The 17,634-nt window shown below is 43.5% G+C and overlaps 1 protein-coding gene across 6 annotated transcripts in view; it reads right to left on the reverse strand.

The window, feature by feature from the left end:
• SESTD1 (SEC14 and spectrin domain containing 1) overlaps positions 1-17,634 on the reverse strand; it is a 283,107-nt gene that overhangs the window by 184,248 nt on the left and 81,225 nt on the right. For all 6 annotated transcript variants that reach the window (XM_029605904.1, XM_029605907.1, XM_029605908.1 and 3 more), the window contains exons 3-4: positions 14,247-14,355; positions 5,465-5,555 (exon numbers count right to left, since the gene is read on the reverse strand). In XM_029605904.1, the coding sequence (XP_029461764.1) occupies positions 5,465-5,555; positions 14,247-14,355 (200 nt within the window). The remainder of the gene's footprint in view (positions 1-5,464; positions 5,556-14,246; positions 14,356-17,634) is intronic.

Consider the following 17,634-nt stretch of genomic DNA (forward strand, 5'->3'; position numbering starts at 1 on the left):
AAGTGTTGTCCAAGTCCCTTGAGTTTGGAGAGTGTCTATGTGAGCTCTCCAACCCAAGGTGGATGCATCTGTAATTAACATTATTTGTGGGACTGGTTGCTGGAAGGTTAGGCCCTTGCGCAAATTGTCCTTGTTCGTCCACTAAAGTAGAGATGAGTGTAGCTGGTGGGTTACTTGAATTGGAGAAGACAGTGGTTGAATGGCTTGGATCCATTGTGATCTTAAAGTCCATTGAGTTATCCTCATGGCTAACCTTGCCATAGAAGTGACATGAACTGTGGAGGCCATGTGGCCTAGTAAGGTTAGAAACTGATGAGCTGTTGCTTGTTTGTCTGAATGAATCAAGTTTGCCAATAGGGATAGTGTTTCTGCACGATCCTCGGGCAGAAAGGCCTTTGCCAGGATGGTGTTGAGCTCTGCTCCTATGAATTGTAGTACATGCGACGGTGTGAGATGGGACTTTTGATAATTGAGAAGAAAACCCATTGAATGGAGTGTGGTGATTGTGTGATTGAGAGAAGTGAGAGCTCCTTGTAGAGATTGACTTCTGATGAGCCAGTCGTCGAGATATGGGAAGACATGAACACCTTGTTTGTGCAAGTGTGCTGCTATTACTGCCATGCATTTTGTGAATACTCTGGGAGCAGAGGCTAGTCCGAAAGGCAGAACTCTGTATTGGAAATGTTGGTGACCTACTATGAAGCGCAGATATTTGCGATGAGGAGGGAATATTGGAATGTGAGCATAAGCGTCTTGGAGATCCAGAGAACAAAGCCAATCCCCTTTTTGAAGAAGTGGAAGCATGGTGCCCAGAGAAACCATCCTGAACTTTTCTTTTTTGAGAAATTTGTTGAGATTTCTGAGGTCCAGGATGGGACGTAGGCCTCCTGTTTTCTTTGGAATGAGGAAATAACAGGAGTAGAATCCTCTGCCCTGCTGAGGCCGGGGCACCGGTTCTACAGCCCTGGATTTCAGAAGGGTGGATAAATTCTATTTGTAGTTGAGGCATGTGATGCCAGTATATTATCTGTTTTATGTAAGGGCCCCGCCCAATGGTTTTGTGTTCACTGTAAACCGATGCGATGTGCGAACGGTCATCGGTATAAAAGAAACGTTAAATAAATAAATAAATAAAAAATAAAATGAAGCTGAGTTGGTTGAAATTCTGTGGGAATTGAGAGGAAATTGAGTTGGTATCCTCGAGATATGATACACAGAACCCATTGATCCGTTGTTATTGTTATCCAATTGTAAAATTTGGATAATCTGCCTCCTACTGGGAATTCTGGTTGAGGATTTATGGAAAGGCTTAGTTCCCTGGATATAGCTTCAAAAGCCCGCAGCAAGACCTGATTGTGTAGCAGGCTGGGGCCTAGGTGCTCTCTGCTGACAAGGATGTGTTCTGTGTTGAGTTCTGGATTGTCTAGGCCTAGTTGTGGGAGGATAAAATCATTTCTGACGATAATAAGGTCTTCTCATTTCCCTCCTTTGAGTTCTTCGGGTAGTATGTGTAGTGGGGTCCTGAGGAAGGGACGATAGCTGTCGTAAGGTCTCATTATATTCCTTTAATTGGGAGACCACTTCCTGTACTTTTGTACCAAATAAATTGTCCCCTGTACAGGGGAGGTCCACCAATTTATCTTGGACCTCTGGCCTAAAATCTGAGGCCTTAAGCCAGGCCCACCTCCTGGCACTAATATCCGAAGCTGCAACTCTTGATGCTGTTTCGAAAGAATCATATGCAGCTCTTACCTCGTGTTTACCAGCCTCAAAAGCTTTGTTTATGAGGTTTTGTGCAGATTCTCTATATTCTTGTGGAAGAGATGGGATAAAGTCCTCCATCTGCTTCCAGAGGTTTCTCTGGTATTGGGTGATATATAATTGATAAAGGAAGTTTAGCATTGCACCCTGGAATACCTTGCGGCCTAGAGAATCCAGAAATCTGTTGTCCTTCCCAGGAGGATTGAAAGAGTGCACTCTTGTTCTCTTAGCTTTCTTCTGTGCAGATTTGACAACTACTGAATTATGTGGCAGTTGTGATTTCTGATAGCCCAGTGTGGCCTGCACTAAATATGTTGAGTCCATCCTTTTGTTGATTGAGGGAACAGAACAAGGATGTTCCCACAGTCGGTGTTGAAGCTGTAGGAGGACATCGTGTATAGGTATTGCCATAATTTGTTTAGGAGGGTTGACAAATTGCAACACCTCACGTGTTTGGTGACGGAGATCTTGTTCTGACTCTAACTTAAAAGGAATAGACTCAGCCATGTCTTGAACAAAAGCAGAGAAAGTGAGATCCTCTGGGGGGGATTGATTCCTAGGGTGTGGTGGGGAAGGGTCAGACATGAAATTTTCAGAAGTGTCTGATTGAGTATCACTCCATGTGTCGTAGTCTGGAGTGTCTGGTAGTGTCTTGCCAGTTGTAGGTGGAGGAGCCAAACCAGAGGGTCCTGGTATGGGTTCCTGAGGAGTAGAGTCCTCTTCCAGTGGATTTGAAGGCAAGGAATCCAGTAAATCTTGGTATTTCTTTTGTATTACTGAATACAGTGCTACTTCAGATGATACTGTATCTCCAGAAGGGAGTGGCATCGTTGGCGTTGTACATGGCATCGATGGTATCTAGGATTTTGGCATTGGAATTGATGGTATCGTCGACATTCCAATTCTTGCATATGATGGAGCAGTAGTAGCGATCGGCATCGACAATTGAACCGAGGCTGCAGATAGCATTGATGTCATCTGCGAGGAAAAAGGAGGCATCGACATCGATATCGAAGAAATGCTTGATGTTCTTTGCATCGATGTTTCTTGCGGCATCGGGAAGGGTCCTGGCTTCAGGAAGGTTCCTGTCATCGGGCTGGTGCCCGGCATCGGGAAAGTTCCCAGAATCGGTGCCATCCTCGGTAGTATATCTGACATCGGCACTGGTTGTGCCGGCATCGGTGACGTCGTAAGTAAGTAAGGGAGACATCACGGGTGATGTCGCCGGCATCGGTGTAGTCACCGGTAGGTGTTCTTTTATGGCTTGCAAGACCACTTCCTTTATAAACGATGTTAAGTCTTGCGGTATCAGGGAAACGTTTGGCACCGGTGGAGGCGGGGACATCACTACCTGCGGTGTAACTGATTCTGTGGTAGGCCTAGTAGGCATCGAAGTGTCTATGTGCTTAGGCCACTTTTCGCTCGGTTCCTCACGGGAAGATGCGGTTGGTGATGCCGAGGCATGCAGATGACTGTGTTTATGTATAGGCCTTACCTAGACATAAACACCGATGGTGAAGGTGTCTCCAGAACCGTCCAGTTGGCGTTTTTTTAATAGAACTTTTTTGGGAGCTCCTACCGGTGAGGACTTCGATGAAGTCGATGGAGAAGGAATCAACTGTAGGCTGAAAAGCTGCTGTATTTTCTCGACGCAATTTTCTTCCCTTGGGTGTCATCTCTTGGCATTGCTGGCAAGAGGAGATATCGTGTTGGTCACCCAAGCAGCGTACGCATTCAAGATGCGGATCTGTAATCGACATTTGTAATCGCACAGTCGGGCATTTTTTGAATCCCGATGCCATAGTGTCACCGACGGCCATCGATGACGGAAAAAATTGAAAAGCATTTTAACGAAAATTAACGCTATATTACTTCACCAGCCGGTGAAGAGTGAGAATGAGTGAGATCCCGTGAGGGAGAGATTAGGAAAAAATGACTTTTTCTAGTCAAAAACAGAGTAATCTCAGAGGGCTCCGGTGACCGTGCTGCTAACAGCAGCATGGAAAAACGAAGACTAGAGTGAGACCCCTGTGGCAGAGAATATCATGGCATGCTGGGCATGCTCAGTGGCCTCACAGGGCCAGTCAAAAGTCTCTAGAAACTTTGACAGAAGTTTTTCCTGCACTAGGGCTCCGTTACTGACGTCACCCAAATGTGAGGACTAGCATCCTGCTTGTCCTGGGATAACCAGAATTATTTAAAAAAACAAAACAAAAAAAACTGTTTGAGAAAAAAATTTCTGGACACCCAATAAATACCCACAATATACACAGTCCAGGCCAAGTGTTGAGCATCCATTTCCTAACCCAACAGCCACCTTTCCTGGGCGCACAATGCCAAGGAAGCGCTAGGAACACACAATTTCCTGTAGCGCCTCCTTGTTTACCACAGCAGCTAATTTTAATATAAAATACGGCACCCAGAGAGGTGGATCAGAGGGCACTTAATCACAAGCGCCTGTTTTACATGCGCTGATATTGCATCAGCCTGATTGAGACTTTGGAGCTCAGCCTAGCTCTGGGGTCCTGCACGTGGGATGGGGAGCATTTCTGAGAATGTAAACCTGGAGTTCTGGATTTCAATTACCTAGCAGCATAAATTTAGCCTATAAAACTTCTCTCCTGCACCTTCCCATGTCACTGGCATCCAAACATACCCACACAGTCGCCTCACCACCACCACTCTCTAAAATCTTATCTAGGTTGTGCGTGAGATCCACTACCTTTGTACCAGGTTGGCAAGTTACCAAGCGATCCTCATGCCCACCATTCACCATGCAGCCCTGGAGAGACATCCTTTGTGTAAGAGGTAAATCAGGTCCTAACTATAAGATCACTTCCTACCACACCAAGGCAATGGTCTCCTGCCAAGTGATCTTGCTCCAACAAAGCAGCACAAGGGCTGCTGGTCTGGAGTTGGGACCACTCTACTATGTCCCTGGAGGTTCCCTCTATATAATCTCTCTGCTGCCTCAGCTCCTCCAGAGATCGGACTTGTTTTCTGAAAGCCAGGAGCTCTTTGCACTGGTTGCACACATACAATCTCTCACCAACAGGTAGATAATCATACATGTCTCACATGACTGCATAGTCCCCAATTTGCTGCTATACTTCTGTCTGCATCTTAATTTTACTGAATTGCTAAAGTTTTTAAATTGGACTATGGTTTTTACATTATTTATTTGGTATCTTTTAAATGTAAAGTTTTTAAATTGATAACATAGTGACTTAGTTTGTGAATGACTAGCAACAAGACTAAAATTAGTCACACTAAAATCAGGGTTAATCATATGTTATTCTAAATCACTAATTGACTTTTATTTGAAGATTTTCCTCCTAATTGAGAGATGGAAGGGTAATCTATAACACAAAGAAAGTGATTAGGATGACCGCAAAGGATTTTAATTTTCAGAGGTTTTTAATCTGCTAAGACTGATTAAGAAAGCATTGAAGGTTTAAATTAGCAAAATGATTTTATCTGCAATGTGCTGCTGTCTATTAGCTCAAAAAACTAGTTGATAAAACACATTCACTAATACAGAGTGCTGTGACTACCACTGGATAAAATAAGATGCTCATTAAGATTTTCTTACTGAACAAAATCTTTTGAGTATTATTATGCCTCAGCGTACCTGAGTTATTCTAACACACCATCTTCCAATTTATTAAAAACTTTGACTAGAAAAGGATAAATAATGCTTTACCTGTAGCATTAAGACAACAGTCTTCACCACGTTCCATTGGGATTTCCTGCCGTCAACTATTACAGTGAATCCTCTGGCTTTACACTTTTCACTAAAATAGAAGTGCAACATTTTAAACATGAAAAGCAACATATGTGAATTAGAATTTTTATATGACTATTCCTTAGAGACACTAGAATTTCCACAGACAAATATAAATATGTCCAAATAGATTACAATTTGCTCTCCATCACTCCTGTAAATAAAACAAGTTTTGCAAAGTCTATTATTGATTTGTACAATAATGGGGAGAAATAGACTTTAGGATTGCAGATTCTCAATGGGGGTGGGGGAAGAAGGAAGAGATGATGTTCGGGGCTGCACTTTCTCAACAGAGGGGAGAGGGTGGCCTGGGAAGAACAGAAAGATGCAGTTTGGGGCTGCACTTTCACAGCAGGAGGGTAGTAAAGAGATGCAGTTTAAGGCTGCCGTTTCCCGTATTAGGGAGGGTAGAGAGCAGTTTAGGGCTATAGTTTCTAAGTGACAGGAAGATGCAAAAACATGAGGTTGGGATTATTTTTCAAGCATGGGAAAGAAAGGATATGGAGCATCTTCAATCTAATTTATCAGTCCATATGTTTTTAAATTTACAAAAAAAATGTGTTTTGAGGCTACAGTTTCCCAGAAGCAGGAGGGTGAAGGGATGCTGTTTACAACAGAGGACAACAATGCGAGAGGGAGATGAGAAAAGCCTGTGGGATGCAAGAGAAGTGACTTTCCTATCCCATAACTTCCTACCATCCACTGCTGTTCTATACTAAGAACATAAGATATGCCATACTGGGACAGACCAAAAGGTCCACCAAGCCTAGTATCCTGTTTCCATCAGTGGTCAATCCAAGTCACAAGTACCTGGAAGGATTCCAAAAGGTTGATAGATTCCATGCTACTTATCCCAAGGATAAGCAGTGGATTTCCCTAAGTCAACCTTAATAATGGTTTATGGACTTTTTTGCCCTGTAGAATTCTTACATTTTCTCCAAAAAAAAGTCAGCAGGCTTAGACTCAAAGGCAGAATCACATAATGGTTTTCTTTAGAACATGACCCCTAGACATCATACAGTATGGCCATGCCACATCCCTGCATGAACACAATATAAAATCCAGTTATAAATAAGCTTTACCAAATTCTTAACCTTTGCTTTTTTTGAAATCTGTTCTTTTGCCTTCATGTCAACTTCCTCCCTTTGTGAAAGAATAGCTTATTTCTGATATAATCTTTCTAGCACATGAAGACAGAATAGGACGATGCTTAGTGAATTTATATATTTTTAATAATTTTTAGGGAAATACTCATAATTACACTAAAAGTCCATCAAGTTTTATGGTATCCAACAAAAAAATGCTGGAAAGATTTATGAAAAAGGAGAGCCATATCTGTTCATACATTTATGACAAAATAACTCTCCAAAGCATGGGAGGAAAGTCACTGAATTTGGCATGCAGGCAGACGGTGTGAATTTCTTGGATGAGTTTGAAAACCAGAAACAGTAAGTCGGTATTTTTAAAGAATGAACCCTCCCAAATCCCCATTGCTTTAATGGAAGATAGTAAGAGGCTGTAGAATGTTAATGACCTCTCTGTTCAAAAAGGCACCCCTCACCCCCCAACCACAGCAGCGTAGTCTAGAGCGAAACAATATTATCTCCCCTATCTACACACACTTAACCTTACACCCACAACTTCATATTTATTTATTTATTTAAGAGGTTTTATATACTGATGCTCATGAAAAATCATATCGCGTCGGTTTACATATAACTTTAATCATTTCTGTCATATCGCTGAAATTGTGTTTTAAAAAAATCGCTTAGCTGTGGGAGCAAGAGACTGTAATGTTGATATGGCACACCACCTTGATACAAACACTCCCCCACCATAAATAGACACTACACATGGAAATGTCTTCTTTTCTTTTAAATCACAACTCAAAGGTTTGGATATGTTGCAACAAGGAAAAAAAAGCAAGTTTGCTTACTGTAAACTGTGTTTCCATAGATAGCAGGATGAATTAGCCATGCTGTCTGGGAGGGTCTCGCGACTGGTCAGTAGGCGGAGTTTTCTCAGTTAGTACAGAGTTTTGAACTCTGAACGGTTGCGCGGTGAGCTTCCCGTGCGATTGCCTTGTTACCTCAGTCTCTTGTAGCCAAGCGAGATGTATGTGGAAATGTTTTTTGGTAGAATCTGTAGACTGTCTAGGGAGGTGGGAAGGGATCGCATGGCTAATTCATCCCGCTATCTTCGGAAACACCGTTTACGGTAAGCAAACTTGCTTTTTCCCTATAGATAGCAGGGATGAATTAGCCATGCTGTCTGGGAGTCCCCAAGCTCCCGGGTTGTGTCCATATAGTAAGTTTTTTATGATTTGAGGACACTACACTTCAATAAAGGTAGACAGTCTTATTCTGTATTTAGGGTTGACAGAACTGCCGAACCCAGAGCTGCAGTGGAAGATGTTTGCTGTCCGATACAGTAGTGAGATGTGAAAATATGAAGAGAAGACCAAGTTGCTGCTTTGTAGATGTCCAGTAGCGGAACTTTCCTTAAATGTGCAACAGATGCTGCTATTGCTCTTATCTTGTGTGCTTTTGGTTTGTTGCTCAAAACAATGGAACGTTTATTGTAGCAGAATTCAATGCATTGGGATAGCCAACTAGCAATGGTTCTTTTGGAGACAGGCTGATTTGGATTATTTGGGTTAAAAGAGAGGAACAATTGAGATGGTCTTTCTTGAGATTGAGTCCTTTGTTTGTAATAAGCTAACGCTCTTTTACAGTCTAAAGAGTGCAGAAGTTTGTCTTGGGCATTATGATGAGGTTTAGGTTTGAAGATTGGCAATGTAATTGACTGGTTTATGTGGAAAGCTGATACTACTTTAAGAAGGAAAGTAGGATGAGGCTGAAGAGTGACCTTATCATGCTAAAATTCTAAATAAGAAGAATAGTGAACAAAGGCTTGTAGTTCACTTACTCTCCGTGCTGATGTGACGGCCACTAGAAATACCATTTTCCATGTGAGGTATTTAATGTGGCATGAATGTAATGGCTCGAAAGGAGGCAGCATTAGCTGTTCAAGGACTATATTGAGATTCCATAGTATAGGTGGCTTTGACACCGGTGGCCGTAGACGTAGCATGCCCCGCATGAATCTGGAGATCAGCAGATGGTTGGAAATGGGAAGTCCATTATGAGAGTGGTGGAAAGCTGCAATAGCGCTAACATGCACACGAATGGAAGCCAACGCTAGACCAGCGAAGTAGAGTGTATGGAAATACTCTAGAAGTTGCATGGCTGTTGAGAATGGATCTAGTTGTCGCGGTTTGCACCATTTCGTGTAATGATGCCACTTTCCTGCATAGTTACGACTGGTTGAAGGTTTCCTGGATGCAATGTCTTCTAGTTGAGATGGCAGACCCAGGTGGCTTAATAAATGCCTTTCAACCTCCAAGCTGTCAGGAGGAGGGAACGATGCATTGGATGAAGGAGGGACCCCCCTTCCTGAGTTAATAGATGTGGATGGCTCTCCAATGGAAAGGGCTGCCTTGGCCATGCTGGAGCTATGCGGATCATATCCGCTGTGTCTCGGATGCATTTCTGAATTGTCCTTGATATTAACAGAATGGGAAGGTAAGCGTAGAGCAAGCCCTCCGTCCATGGGATGAGAACGGCATCTGGAGCATGACGAAGTTTGCTCGGGTAAATGGAGCAAAATGCTTGTGTTTGACGGTTGCTCTCTGTGGCAAAGAGATCTATTAATGGGTTGCCCCAGCGTTGAAAGATCCTTGTTGCTACTTTTGGATTCAAAGTCCATTCGTGTGGATGAAAAATTCTGCTGAGGCGATCCGTCGTGACGTTGTTTAAACCTGGAAGGTAAGTAGCTTGATTTGAAACTTTGTTTGCTATTGCCCACGTCAGTATTCGAAGTGTTTCTCGACAGAGGATCCATGAACCTGACCCTCCTTCCTTGTTTATGTAGAACATGGCGACTTGGTTGTCTGTGTATACCATGAGATGCTTGCCCCGAACTTGAGGGGAGAAGGTTTGGAGTGATTTCCAGATGGCTTGAAGTTCCAGGAGGTTGATCTGTTGTGTGCTCTCCCGAGGAGACCAGAGACCTTGAGTCTTTAGATTGCTCAGATGGGCTCCCCAGCCCCTCCTGGATGTATCCATTGTGAGCATAAGTTGATGGGGAGGTAACCGGAAAGGTGCTCCCGAGGTCAGGTTGTTGGTGTTTTTCCACCATCGAATGTCGATGCGCATTTGAGTCGTAAGTTGTATCCTGGTTGAGAGGGGTTGAAAGTATTGAGACCATTGATTCTTTAGTCCCCATTGTAGGCAGCACATGTGTAGTCAGGTGTAGGGAACTACATGGATAGCTGCCACCATGTGACCCAGTAATTGGAGGACTTGACGGGCTGAAGTATATGATCGGTTGCATAAGACGTCGAGCTAGTGAGGATAGCGTTTGAATCCTGTCCTGCGGAAGGTATGCTCTCTGTTGTGTTGTATCGATGAGCGCTCCAATGAACTGTAGTGTTTGGGTCGGTTGCAGGTTGGACTTCTTGTAATTTATTAAGAAGCCCAATGTCTGAAGGCAATTGATTGTTTGGAACATGTGATTCCGTAGAGTAGCCTGATCCGAAGCTACTAAAAGCCAGTCAACCAGATAGGGAAATATCTGGATCGACAGTTGTCTGAGGTAAGCCACCACCACCGCTAAACATTTTGTGAATACTCTTAGGGCCGAAGATAGGCCAAAGGGTAGAACTTTGTATCGATAGTGGCTGTTCTGAGCTTGAAAGCAAAGGTATTGCCAGGAAGAAGGGTGCATGGGTATATGGGGAGTACGCATCCTTCAAGTCTATGGAACATAGCCAGTCGTTGGGCTGTAGGAGGGAAAGAATAGTCTTTAGAGACGTCATCTTGAATTTTTCTTTCTGAATGTGTTTGTTGAGATTCCGTAGGTCTAAGATGGGTCGAAGACCTCTGGACGTTTTTGGGATGAGGAAATAATGGGAGTAGAATCCCCGATTCTCCTGTGATATTGGAATTCTTTGAATGGATTTTTGGTTTTATAGATTTTGTAACTGTTTCTGAAGGTACAGTGAGTGGGTTGATGTATTCCAGGGGGAGGGAATATGAGGGAGGCATGGGAGTGTTACAAAATGTATCTGGTAGCCTTCCCTTATGATGTTCAGCACCCAAGAATCTGAGGTAATTGCCTCCCAATTGGCATAGAATAGCCAGAGGCGACCTTCTATGTTTGGTGGTGGAGGTGGCTCGGGATAGCTCAAAAAGATGAAGTCTGTTTTTGAGGGGGTGCTGGTGCTGGCTTTTGAGGTCGTTCTTGACGAGGTTGTCCACGGGATTGATGAGTCTGAGAATGGTATCTCTGGTGGGAATAATTTTGCATTCGATAGGTATTGTATGATTTAAAAGGTGCCCTTGAGTAGGATTTCCTCCTGAATGAAGGATAAAATTTTCTGGACGAGATATGGGGGTCCGTAGGAGAAGTGAGTGACAGTACCGCGGTACTCTGTTCTTTAAGAATGGTAACGGTTTCCGCAAACTTCTCACCAAAAAGATTGTCTCCTAGACATGGTATGTCCGCTAACTTATCGTGGATGTCCTCTCTTATAGCGCTCACTCTCAACCATGCCATTCGTCTTGCTGCTATAGCTGTAGCCGAAGATCTTGCGGAAGACTCAAACGACTCATACACAGACCGAAGTAGATGACTAAGTCCTTTTTCCATGTCTGTAAATGGCTGTGGAAGAGTATTATCAGAGGCTAAACATATGGGACGTAATCTCTGAAGACATTCAAATAAATACTGGATTACATAAAACTGATGGTGTTGAATTTTTGTTGCTAGCATGGACGAATGGTATAATTTACGGCCGAAGTCATCCATGGACTTATGGACCTTCCCTAGTGGTGAATTGGCATGAAGTTTTGACCTTTTCACCTTTGATAGTGCAGATTCCACTACTATTGAGTTGTGTGGCAATTGTGTGACATCGTAAATTGTTGAATTACGCATACGGTACTTGAAGTCCGTTTTCCTTGATGTAGCTGTGGTGGTAAAAGGTTTCTCCCACATTTTACGAAGGACTATATCCAGTACTGTATGTGGTGGTAGAGCTGTTGGCTCTGGAGGCATTTCGAATATTTTCAGTATTTCAAGAACCTCCGTCCTAGGATCAGGAATCTTTCCCGTCTCTATATTTAAAAGAGAGCCTACTTTCTCGATTACCTTTGTGTAGTTCAAGTCTTCGGGAGGGGAATAAGGTTTCGGGAGACCTTCTGGAGGGTCAGATGGAAAACCTGTAGATGAACCAGGGGATGATGGCCATGGCGAGTCTGGAGAGTCCGATCGATCAGCAATTGGAGATGGTGCTGATGGCTGAGAGGGAAGGAGTGGAGTTGGCGAAGGCACAAGTGAATAGAAATGTGAATCGGAACCGGAATCGGTTCGGGTTCCGATTCAAATCGTGCATTTTATTTCGTCCGGCCCAAACAGGGTTTTTGGTTTTTTTTTTACTCGGCTGCGCCCGATCCAATAAACAAAAATCCCACCCCAACCCTTTAAAACTGCTCCTTTAGCCTCCACCACTCTCCCACCCCCCCCCCCCAAAAAACATTTTAAAATTACCTGGTGGTCCAGCGGGGGTCCCGGGAGCGATCTCCCACTCTCGGGCCGTCGGCTGCCACTAATAAAAATGGCGCCGATGGCCCTTTGCCCTTACCATGTGACAGGGTAACCGTGCCATTGGCCAGCCCCTGTCACATGGTAGGAGCACTGGACGGCCGGTGCCATCTTTAAAAATGGCGCGGGCCGTCCAGTGCCCATGGGTTTTTAGATTGTGTCCTAACTCCTGTTAGTGTGCACTAACCCGATTAATGATTTTTTCACGATAAATCGGTGGAATTTCTATTGTATCGCACTCTTTAACGATTAATGACAATTTAAAAAATATTGAATGATATTTTAAATCGTCAAAAAACGATTCACATCCCTACAAGTGAAGGCTGAGGATGTACAGTGTTGAGATCCTGAAGAAAAGTATTTAATGCCTGCGAATTCTGTAACATCGCTTTAGTTGCGAGAGGTTGTGCAGGTCCTGAAAAAGGAGCTGATCCTGAAGGTATTGCTGCTATGAGCAAGTCTTGAGGAGGGGATTGTGGTCTACTAAGGGAAGACCCATGAGAATCAGAATCTTTGCTAGAGGTGTCAGAGTCATGGACAGAGACTAGTTCCAGATGCTGGTCAGAATCTGTGATACTAGGTTTTGAAGATGTTAAATGTTTCGTTTTTTGTGACTTTTTAAGACTTTCTTGACTTAGCAGTATAGGCTGCGTCAAAGCTGGTGTCCTGTGCATCGGAATTCGAGGTGGACTTGATAGCTTCGCACGTTTTAAGCCATGATGCTCTGCTGCATCGCATGGCATAGACTCTGTACGCTTAGATGTGCCTTTGTGCGCCGACCTGCGCGCCGATGAGTTATGCACCGGGCTAAGCACCGAAGCGCCATGCGCGCATCCTGGCGCCGACCAGCTTCGGCCAATTTGATTTTTTATGACCTAATTTCTTCGGTGTCGATGAGCGGGATCGAGCGGGTTCAGTAAACTGAAAACCACGCGCTCATGAGGGGATTCCTGTGAATGAGGAGTTGCGGCCTCAACTCCCTTCACTAGCCTTGGTAGACTGACCGACCTGGCCGAGGTACCCTCTTCTAACGATACAGACCTTTTTGACGGATTCTTGTTCGGTCTCTTTGACAGTCCCGGCGAAGACGGTGTTGATGATACCTTTAGACGTGCAATTTTTTCTGCACACTTCCTTTGGGCTTTGGGAGACATACGAGCACAGTCCCGGCATGAGACTTGGTCGTGTTCCGGTCCAGGCAAATATAGAAGTAGTTATGTCCATGTGTAATGGACATAATTTTACCGCATTGGCAGTACTTAAATCCAGATGGCTTAGGAGCCATCACTGCCTAAAAAAATTGAAGAAAAAAACAAAATTGAGAAAAAATCTCTTCAGAGATGAGGAGAAAAACTCCACGTGCAGATTTGCTCACAGAAAAAAAAGAGACTGAGGTAACAAGGCAATCGCGCGGGAAGCTCACCGTGCAGCCGTACAGAGTTCAAAACTTTGTACTAACTGAGAAAACTCCGCTTCCTGACCGGTCGCGAGACGCTCCCAGACAGCATGGCTAATTCAGCCCTGCTATCGATGGGAAAACAAATCATTCTGAGACATAGCATATACTTAATATATAAGGTAAAACCCCTCTCCCGACCCTGCTGCAAATTTATGTTGAAAAGCATTTCCAAAGCTATGCTTCTGCATGCCTTCCCTTCTCTGCTTATAACATTTTAAAATGAAAGACTTTCATCTGAAAGTAACGAATCGCAACAGTGTGGGATAGATGGGTTCTTTTCACTGTTTATAACAAAGAAGATAATCTTCCAATATATTTACAACATAGCCTCAGAAGGGCAGACTGCTAGCTAATCTACTCTCCATCAATATATTTCTGTCACTTAACAAATGAATACGATTTCAATCATGACAACAGTAATTAAAAGCAAAAGGTATCAGAAAAACTGAGAAAACATTTTCATGCTGTTGAGATGCTTCAGTATCACAAACATTACCATAAAAAAATTTCTGAGGGTATTTTAGGTGAAAAATTAACCATGTGTACATAATTCAGTGATAGAAACCAGAAAGTCACCTTGGAATACTGAGCAGATAGTCCAGAGTAACACTTAGTTCATCCATACTTGTCTGCTCGAAACACAGTGGAATTGTCAAAATGAGGCCACTTCGTCTGTCCTTTCCTCCTATAAAAGAAAACAAACAAGAATGTAATCGTATGATTTTATTAAAACTGACAGTATAAGCAACAGCAGGCCTTGAATGAAAATGATGTAATCTGCAAATGCACCATGATTCTAAATTTCAGAAATGGAACAATGCAGCTTTAAAAATAACAAATGAAAATTCTCTCTCTTCTGAGCTCAAATTTAGGCTTCTGTTTATAAAACAATGTGAACTTCACTGGAGCATACTCTGTATTTACAAGAAATGGGATTTTTTTTTACATCAAAATGAGCATGATGCCAGGGATTATGGAGCAAGATCCACAATTTGATTTTAGTATTCTAAAAATTTAATATAAGCCAAAGATTATCCTCTGGAGCAAATTCAAGTCCCAAAAATTCCAACTGTGAATTGTGATCCAAAACATGAACCAGTGCAAAGGGGGAGGGGCATTTAGAACAATGCTGTTGTGATTCAAAGCTCAGTTCATCTCTTATATTTTTCAATAAACGATACATCAAAAGTTCAAGCATCCTACCACCTAAAGAAATTTGCCAAACGTTCACACAGAATCAATGCCCTATAGAACAAAATATTGACAGAATGTTTCATTACTTGAAATAAAATGACTGGTTTACTATCATCATGTTTTGTATCTTATTCTCAGGAAGATATGAAAAAAATAAATTATAAAATTATGATTTTGCCACAAATGAAAGTAGATAATGACAAAATAGATAATGACACTGTATTCAAGAACTTACATTATATTTCAAAACCAGACATCTTTAAGGTCATCACTGGGAGGGTAATTTTGTAACAATCCATGTAATTTACTCATTTCAAAAATTCACATTATGCCAATTTACAATGCGAACTTGCACACATTTTGCTTTGAAAATTAACCAGAATAACGCACACAAGCTTATACCTGCTCTTTGCAGGGCACAACTTGTGTACATTAATTTATAAGGTAGCTTTATAAAATCAAAAGCAAGCATCTAAATTCAAACTCTGCCACCTAGAATCCTATTTATTTTGCCCGTGTGCACATAAAAGATTACATATATTTTCATGTGCACAAATCCCTGGCAATAATACATATCAAGCCATTTACATGCATAAGTCCGTGTTTTGTGTGTGTAAAAGGCTTTGAAAAACTATCCCCTAAATCAGCGATTTTCAACCGATGTACTGCAACACACCAGTGTGCGCTTGGGGGGGGGCTTAAGACAGCGAGACTGAATCAGCATATGTGTGAGAAAATGAGCATGTGTACGATTGAGACTGTGTATGTAAGTTAATGAGAGGAAGCATGTGTGAGAGACAGAGAGAGAGAGTCAGGCTGATCGTGGAGGTGGCCGGTAAGTGTGAGAGACAGAGAGTCAGGTTGATCATGGAGGTGACCAGTATGTGTGTGAGAGAGAGAGTCAGGCTGATCGTGGAGATGACCGGTACGTGTGAGAGAGAGAGAAAAAGACGGGGTAAGAAGATGACCTGTGTGTGTGTGTGAGAGAGAGAAAAAGACTGATCATGGAGGTGATATGAGAGAGAGAGATAATGAGAAAGACTGATCGGGGAGATGACTGGTATGTGAGAGAGAATCTTGTTGTGCAGGTGTGACTGGTGTGTGAGACAGACACATAGAGACTGGTCTTGGACCCTAAGGAAAGTAGACTGTGAGGACAAATCTATAACAGCCACTGCTGTTTCTGGTGTATGCTACTGGCCTACAAGGGAAAGGAGTAAGAGATTTACTGGAGAGGCTAAATAAAAGGGTCTTTTTAATTTATTTTTCTTGACTAATTGCCATTTTAATTATTAGCATTATATGATGTGTCTGCTGCTTGAATTTTTAATAATTTGTATGCGTTTTTAATGACTGGATGTTATTCTATTTCTCAGTTTTGAAACATTTATTCTGTTTATTAGCATAGTTTTAGAAATATTTAATATTTCTTGAGGAATGTATAAATAGAAATGTGCAGAGAGGAACTATTAGGAACGGAATGGTGAATAAAAAATTTTTTCATAATGCCTCTGTATCGCTCCATGGCGAGACCGCACCTTGAGTACTGTGTACAATTCTGTTCACCGCATCTAAAAAAAAGATATAGTTGCACTGGAGAAGGTACAGAGAAGGGTGACCAAATTGATAAAGGGGATGGAACAGCTCCCCTATGAGGAAATGCTAAAGAGGTTAGGGCTGTTCATCTTGGAGAAGAGACAGCTGAGGGGGGATATGATAGAGGTCTACAACGGGTAGATGTGAAGTGATTATTTACTCTTTCGGATAACATAAGGACTAGGGGGCACTCCATGAAGTTAACAAGTAGCAAACTAAAACTAATCAGAGAAAATTCTTTTTCACTCAACACACAATTAAGCCGCAGGGGCCCTTCCACCACCATGTTGAGGAGGTCTGCAAACCATGGGCGCCGCGGCCATTCCAGAGCCACGAGAATTACCGCTCCTGGATGATTTTCTATCCTCCTTAGAACCTTGCCCACCAGTGGCCACGGAGGGAAGACGTACAGGAGGAGCCGGGGCGGCCAGGGGAGAACCAGGGCGTCCACCCCTTCTGCACCATGATCCCTTCTTCGGCTGAAGAATCGAGGAGCCTTCGCATTGGAGGACGTTGCCATGAGGTCCATGGCGGGCGTCCCCCAGCGCCGTGTGATGATCGACATCGCCTCGTCGGAGAGAGTCCATTCCCCGGGATCCAGCGTCTGACGACTCAAGTAGTCCGTTTGAATGTTGTCTACCCCTGCAATGTGGGAGGCCGCCAGGCGGTCGAGGAAACGTTCTGCCCAGGCCATGAGCCGTGCCGCTTCGAGGGCCACCACACGGCTTTTGGTGCCTCCTTGTCGGTTGATGTAAGCCACCGTGGTCGCATTGTCCGAGAGGACCCGAACCGCCCGGTGTCGAAGCAGAGGCAGGAAATGCATGAGCGCCAGGCGTACCGCCCTGGTCTCCAAGCGGTTGATCGGCCACGTCGCCTGTTCCTTCGTCCACCGCCCCTGGGCCAAACTTCGGAGACAAACAGCCCCCCAACCAGTCAGACTCGCATCGGTAGTGACCACTAACCAATCCGGCGACTCCAGAGGGCAACCTTGAGCCAGGTTCCTGGGGTTCAGCCACCAGCGCAGGCTGAGCCTGGCGGTCGGCAGTAGAGGGAGCACCGCTTGATAGTCCCGAGAGACCGGCTTCCATCGAGAGAGCAGCGCCATTTGTAGAGGTCTGAGGTGCGCAAAGGCCCTCGGTACTAGGTTGATTGCAAAGGCCATTGATCCCAGGAT

This window comes from Rhinatrema bivittatum, chromosome 6 (assembly GCF_901001135.1).
Source record: "Rhinatrema bivittatum chromosome 6, aRhiBiv1.1, whole genome shotgun sequence".
NCBI classification, from domain to species: Eukaryota; Metazoa; Chordata; class Amphibia; order Gymnophiona; family Rhinatrematidae; genus Rhinatrema; species Rhinatrema bivittatum.